The 6809-nt window shown below is 45.0% G+C and overlaps 1 protein-coding gene across 1 annotated transcript in view; it reads left to right on the top strand.

The window, feature by feature from the left end:
* The window catches only part of MTA2 (metastasis associated 1 family member 2), a gene marked incomplete in the record, with an annotated part of 127897 nt that extends 122776 nt beyond the window's left edge, over window positions 1-5121 (top strand). Inside the window, 2 exon segments of the mRNA XM_053688834.1 lie at window positions 4642-4781; window positions 4864-5121. Of these exon segments, the coding sequence (XP_053544809.1) occupies window positions 4642-4781; window positions 4864-5106 (383 nt within the window).
* Between the last annotated feature and the right edge of the window lie 1688 nt (window positions 5122-6809).

A 6809-nucleotide genomic window follows, 5' to 3' on the forward strand; every position in this document is an offset into this window, starting at 1 on the left:
GTGCTGGGTATATAGGAAGAGGTATTAGCAGCAGGTAAGGTCAGTAGGTGCTGGGTGTATAGGAAGAGGTATTAGCAGCAGGTAAGGTCAGTAGATGCTGGGTGTATAGGAAGAGGTATTAGTAGCAGGTAAGGTCAGTAGGTGCTGGGTGTATAGGAAGAGGTATTAGTAGGTAAGGTCAGTAGGTGCTGGGTGTATAGGAAGAGATATTAGAAGCAGGTGAGGTCAGTAGGTGCTGGGTGTATAGGAAGAGATATTAGCAGCAGGTATGGTCAGTAGGTGCTGGGTGTATAGGGAGAGGTATAAGCAGCAGGTAAGGTCAGTAGGTGCTGGGTGTATAGGAAGAGGTATTAGCAGTAGGTAAGGTCAGTAGGTGCTGGGTGTATAGGAAGAGGTATTAGCAGCAGGTAAGGTCAGTAGGTGCTGGGTGTATAGGAAGAGGTATTAGCACCAGGTAAGGTCAGTAGGTGCTGGGTGTATAGGAAGAGGTATTAGCAGTAGGTAAGGTCAGTAGGTGCTGGGTGTATAGGAAGAGGTATTAGCAGCAGGTAAGGTCAGTAGGTGCTGGGTGTATAGGAAGAGGTATTAGCAGCAGGTAAGGTCAGTAGGTGCTGGGTGTATAGGAAGAGGAATTAGCAGCAGATAAGGTCAGTAGGTGCTGGGTGTATAGGAAGATATAATAGCAGCAGGTAAGGTCAGTAGGTGCTGGGGGTATAGGAAGAGGTATTAGTAACAGGTAAGGTCAGTAGGTGCTAGGTGTATAGGAAGAGGTATTAGCAGCAGGTAAGGTCAGTAGGTGCTGGGTGTATAGGAAGAGGAATTAGCAGCAGGTAAGGTCAGTAGCTGCTGGGAGTATAGGAAGAGTTATTAGCAGCAGGTAAGGTCAGCAGGTGCTGGGTGTATAGGAAGAGTTATTAGCAGCAGGTATGGTCAGTAGGTGCTGGGTGTATAGGAAGAGTTATTAGCAGCAGTTAAGGTCAGTAGGTGCTGGGTGTATAGGAAGAGATATTAGCAGCAGGTAAGGTCAGTAGGCGCTGGGTGTATAGGAAGAGGTATTAGCAGCAGGTAAGGTCAGTAGGCGCTGGGTGTATAGGAAGAGATATTAGCAGCAGGTAAGGTCAGTAGGTGCTGGGTGTATAGGAAGAGGTATTAGCAGCAGGTAAGGTCAGTAGGTGCTGGGTGTATAGGAGGAGGTATTAGCAGCAGGTAAGGTCAGTAGGTGCTGGGTGTATAGGAAGAGGTATTAGCAGCAGGTAAGGTCAGTAGGCGCTGGGTGTATAGGAAGAGATATTAGCAGCAGGTAAGGTCAGTAGGTGCTGGGTGTATAGGAAGAGGTATTAGCAGCAGGTAAGGTCAGTAGGTGCTGGGTGTATAGGAGGAGGTATTAGCAGCAGGTAAGGTCAGTAGGTGCTGGGTGTATAGGAAGAGGTATTGGCAGCAGGTAAGGTCTGTAGGTGCTGGGTGTATAGGAAGAGATATTAGCAGCAGGTAAGGTCAGTAGGTGCTGGGTGTATAGGAAGAGGTATTAGCAGCAGGTAAGGTCAGTAGGTGCTGGGTGCATAGGAAGAGGTATTAGCAGCAGGTAAGGTCAGTAGGTGCTGGGTGTATAGGAAGAGGTATTAGCAGCAGGTAAGGTCAGTAGGTGCTGGGTGTATAGGAGGAGGTATTGGCAGCAGGTAAGGTCTGTAGGTGCTGGGTGTATAGGAAGAGATATTAGCAGCAGGTAAGGTCAGTAGGTGCTGGGTGTATAGGAAGAGGTATTAGCAGCAGGTAAGGTCAGTAGGTGCTGGGTGCATACGAAGAGGTATTAGCAGCAGGTAAGGTCAGTAGGTGCTGGGTGTATAGGAAGAGGTATTAGCAGCAGGTAAGGTCAGTAGGTGCTGGGTGCATACGAAGAGGTATTAGCAGCAGGTAAGGTCAGTAGGTGCTGGGTGCATAGGAAGAGGTATTAGCAGCAGGTAAGGTCAGTAGGTGCTGGGTGTATAGGAAGAGGTATTAGCAGCAGGTAAGGTCAGTAGGTGCTGGGTGTATAGGAAGAGGTATTAGCAGCAGGTAAGTTCAGTAGGTGCGGGGGGTATAGGAAGAGGTATTAGCAGCAGGTAAGGTCAGTAGGTGCTGGGTGTATAGGAAGAGGTATTAGCAGCAGGTAAGGTCAGTAGGTGCTGGGTGTATAGGAAGAGGTATTAGCAGCATGTGAGGTCAGTAGGTGCTGGGTGTATAGGAAGAGATATTAGCAGCAGGTAAGGTCAGTAGGTGCTGGGTGTATAGGAAGAGGCATTAGCAGCAGGTAAGGTCAGTAGGTGCTGGGTGTATAGGAAGAGATATTAGCAGCAGGTAAGGTCAGTAGGTGCTGGGTGTATAGGAAGAGGTATTAGCAGCAGATAAGGTCAGTAGGTGCTGGGTGTATAGGAAGAGGTATTAGCAGCAGGTAAGGTCTGTAGGTGCTGGGTGTATAGGAAGAGGTATTAGCAGCAGGTAAGGTCAGTAGGTGCTGGGTGTATAGGAAGAGGTATTAGCAGCAGATAAGGTCAGTAGGTGCTGGGTGTATATGAAGAGATATTAGCAGCAGGTAAGGTCAGTAGGTGCTGGGTGTATAGGAAGAGGTATTAGCAGCAGGTAAGGTCAGTAGGTGCTGGGTGTATAGGAAGAGGTATTAGCAGCAGGTAAGGTCAGTAGGTGCTGGGTGTATAGGAAGAGGTATTAGCAGCAGGTAAGGTCAGTAGGATGCTGGGTGTATAGGAAGAGGTATTAGCAGAAGGTAAGGTCAGTAGGTGCTGGGTGTATAGGAAGAGGTATTAGCAGCAGGTAAGGTCAGTAGGTGCTGGGTGTATAGGAAGAGGTATTAGCAGCAGGTAAGGTCAGTAGGTGCTGGGTGTATAGGAAGAGATATTAGCAGCAGGTAAGGTCAGTAGGTGCTGGGTGTATAGGAAGAGGAATTAGCAGTAGGTAAGGTCAGTAGGTGCTGGGTGCAAAGGAAGAGGTATTAGCAGTAGGTAAGGTCAGTAGGTGCTGGGTGTATAGGAAGAGGTATTAGCAGCAGGTAAGGTCAGTAGGTGCTGGGTGTATAGGAAGAGGTATTAGCAGCAGGTAAGGTCAGTAGGTGCTGGGTGTATAGGAAGAGGTATTAGCAGCAGGTAAGGTCAGTAGGTGCTGGGTGTATAGGAAGAGGTATTAGCAGCAGGTAAGGTCAGTAGGTGCTGGGTGTATAGGAAGAGGTATTAGCAGCAGGTAAGGTCAGTAGGTGCTGGATGTATAGGAAGAGGTATTAGCAGCAGGTAAGGTCAGTAGGTGCTGGGTGTATAGGAAGAGGTATTAGCAGCAGGTAAGGTCAGTAGGTGCTGGGTGTATAGGAAGAGGTATTAGCAGCAGGTAAGGTCAGTAGGTGCTGGGTGTATAGGAAGAGGTATTAGCAGCAGGTAAGGTCAGTAGGTGCTGGGTGTATAGGAAGAGGTATTAGCAGCAGGAGCAGTTAGGTTTTTATGTAATTTTACAGATCACTAGTCAAGGCTCAGCTTGTGTATTGTTTACAGTTCTGTTGACCATATCTCTTGAAGGATATAAACAAAATTTACAAAGAAAGATGACTTGATCTTAAATATGTACAGCTTAGAAGGGATAAGGGAGAGATGGGAAATGATAGAAACCTTTATGTATATTAAGGAATTTAATTACGCTAAGAACATTTGTCAGAGCAAGGGGTCATAATCTCACATTGGATGTTAGTTGGCTCTGGAGTAATTTGCAGAAGTACTTATTTTACAGTAAGGGTAGTAGATTTATGGAACACCCTTCTAGGGGAGGTGCTAAGGTGAAAAACTGTTAGGGAATAGAAGAATGCCTGGGGTAAGGATATACTGAGAACCACTTAAAGGGACATAACATAGTAGGAACTAACATAAGTTTCTAAATATATAATGCAGCCAAAGCTTACCTGCAAAACGGTTTCTGTTTTACCCCCCATTAACCCCTTTAATTCAGGCATAGTTTTGTTTGTAGCAAGCTCCCCCCTGGGCATTTCCATATATGCAGAATGTACTCGTGCACGGTAGGGGGCAGAATCACATGACACCTGACTAAAGAAGGGCTCAGTATAATACTGAAGCTTTCACAATGCATGTGACATTATCCCCAATGAAATGAGCAAACCTCTTAGCAACAAACAATAGCAATACCTGCTGTCCCTCCTCAACCCCCCCCCCCCCCTTGCTTGCATAAGTTATTATCCTCACGTGCACACTTTATACGATACCACAAGGTTTAGAGTAGGACTCTGATAAGGGGGTGTGGAGCAGGCTACACTTGCAAAACTAAAGTTTAAGTAATTTTGCAAGATTTTTGGAAATTGTATTAAAATACTACTTTATAAGCTTTTTTTTTTTTTCTCCTCACACAGTTTCACCTCAGTTGACCCTTTTATTATATGCACATAACTCTAAATGTTTTATGGCTCTTTAGGCTGATAGTTTAGACGGAAATATGAACAGACTAGATGGACTAACTAGCTCTCAACTGATGTCAGAATATTTTGCTGGCTTCTATGACTCCTGATTTCTTACACATTTTTTTTTCATTTTTTTTCCGTGTTTGCTTTTAAACCTATTTTCCTAGTCTCTAATGCACTTTTATTCTTGTTGTCTGCAGCCACAGTCTCTGCTCAGTGGTATGCTTGGGGGCCACCTAATATGCAGTGTCGCTTGTGCGCCTCTTGTTGGATCTATTGGAAAAAATATGGTGGACTAAAAACTCCAACACAATTAGAGGGTGCAGCACGTAACGTAGGGGTAAGTGTGCACAGAATCATTAACCTGTCCACCAGTTGCTGCCCCATTTGGTTTTCATATCATTTGGTTTCTCTGTCTACAGGAGCCACATTCCCGTGGACACCAGTCCCGCCCAGATCCTCATAATTTGTCTTCATACACCACTAGTGCCAACCGAGCTAAACTGCTGGCTAAGAACAGGCAGACCTTCCTCCTACAGACGACCAAACTGACCCGTATCGCACGGCGTATGTGCAGAGATATTTTACAGCCTCGAAGAGCTGCCCGTCGACCTTATGCCCCAATTAACTCTAATTCAATTAAAGCAGAGTGTGAGTTTTTATAAATTTTGAGCTCTACTAGCATAAGAGGACACTGTTCCTAAATTGTATTTCTCTTACATGGTGTATCCAGTCCACGGATTCATCCTTACTTGTGGGATATTCTAAATCCCTACAGGAAGTGGCAAAGAGAGCACACAGCAGAGCTGTCCATATAGCACCCCCTCAGGCTCCGCCCCCCCAGTCATTCTCTTTGCCGCTCTAACAAGTAGCATCTCCACGGGAGGGTAAAGAGTTTGTGGTGTTAGATTTGTAGTTTTTATTTCTTCAATCAAGAGTTTGTTATTTTAAAATAGTGCCGGTTTGTACTATTTACTCTGAGGCAGAAAGTGATGAAGATTTCTGCTGAGAGGAAAAAGATTTTAGCATGTTGTAACTAAAATCCATTGCTGTTCCCACACAGGACTGTTGAGTACCGGAGAACTTCAGTTGGGGGGAACAGTTTGCAGGCTTAACTGCTTCAGGTATGCTAAGTCATTTTTTTTTCTAACAAGACCTGGTAATGCTAGAAGACTGACAGAAATCCCCATGGGGGAAGGTAAGCCATTTTCTGAGACTCAGTATAGAAGGATGGCTTAGGTTAAGGGCTTAAATACTGGTGGACACTGTTATGGGCTAAATCGATTACTTTTGGGGTTTTTAATACGCCTGGCATATTGTAAGACACCTAATCTGTCTCAGGAAGGCCCCATAACTCCGGAATGAAGAGGGAGGGGGCCTCATTTTCACGCCTCAGTTGCGCAGTTGTTTTACAAGACAGCTTCATGCAGCTTCACGTGTAGAGTCCAGAGATTGCAGGGAGGACTCCAGGGAGGCTTATTTTCGTCTACAAATAATCCCTAAGGAAGGTAAAGCCACAGCAGAGACTGTGGCACTGTGCTGTAGTGTTTTAAACCGGTAGCCTGCTTCATTTAGCTCCGGTTTGGGCAATAAGGGGTTAATTGATTTGAAAATTTGTGTGTAATCATTTCAAAGCATTAGGATCATGTGGTGAACATTTCATCAAGATCAGATGTTTTTTGGTGATTTGGTAAAAAAGTGTGTGCTTTTTATTATTTAAAGACACAGTAACTTTTTTTTCAAAAAGTGTTTTTTACTGTATTGTAGTGCTGTCTAAGTCTGTCAAACATGTCTGAGCCTTCAGATAGACCCTGTTCTTTGTGTTTAAAAGCCATGGCGGTACCCCCATTGCATTTGTTTTTAAAGTGTGCTAAAGCATCTAAGCATTTTAAAGACCATGCAGTGACACTTAAAAATGTAGCCCAAGATGATTTTTTAACGGAAGGTAACAAGGATAGTCCTTCCTCTCCCCATGTGTCGACACCAGTTAAGCCAGCGCAAGCGATGCCTAGTACCTCTAGCGCATTGGCCCCTATTACTTTACAACAATTAGCAGCAGTAATGGATAATTCCCTTGCAGCATTTTTATCCAAACTGCCAGTTTTTCCTAGAAAGCACGATAGCTCCGTTTTAAATACAGAGGATGAGCAATCAGAAGCTTTGGATAATTTATCTGTAGTACCCTCACAACACTCTGAAGTGGCAGTGAGGGATGGTTTGTCTAAGGGAGAAATTTCTGACACAGGAAAAGTTTCTCAGCGGGCAGAGTCAGATTCCTTAGCGTTTAAATTTAAGCTGGAACACCTCCGCGTCCTGCTTAAGGAGGTTTTAGCTACGCTGGATGATTGTGACCCCATGGTGGTCCCAG

Source organism: Bombina bombina, chromosome 7, assembly GCF_027579735.1.
Source record: "Bombina bombina isolate aBomBom1 chromosome 7, aBomBom1.pri, whole genome shotgun sequence".
In the NCBI taxonomy this organism is placed as follows: domain Eukaryota; kingdom Metazoa; phylum Chordata; class Amphibia; order Anura; family Bombinatoridae; genus Bombina; species Bombina bombina.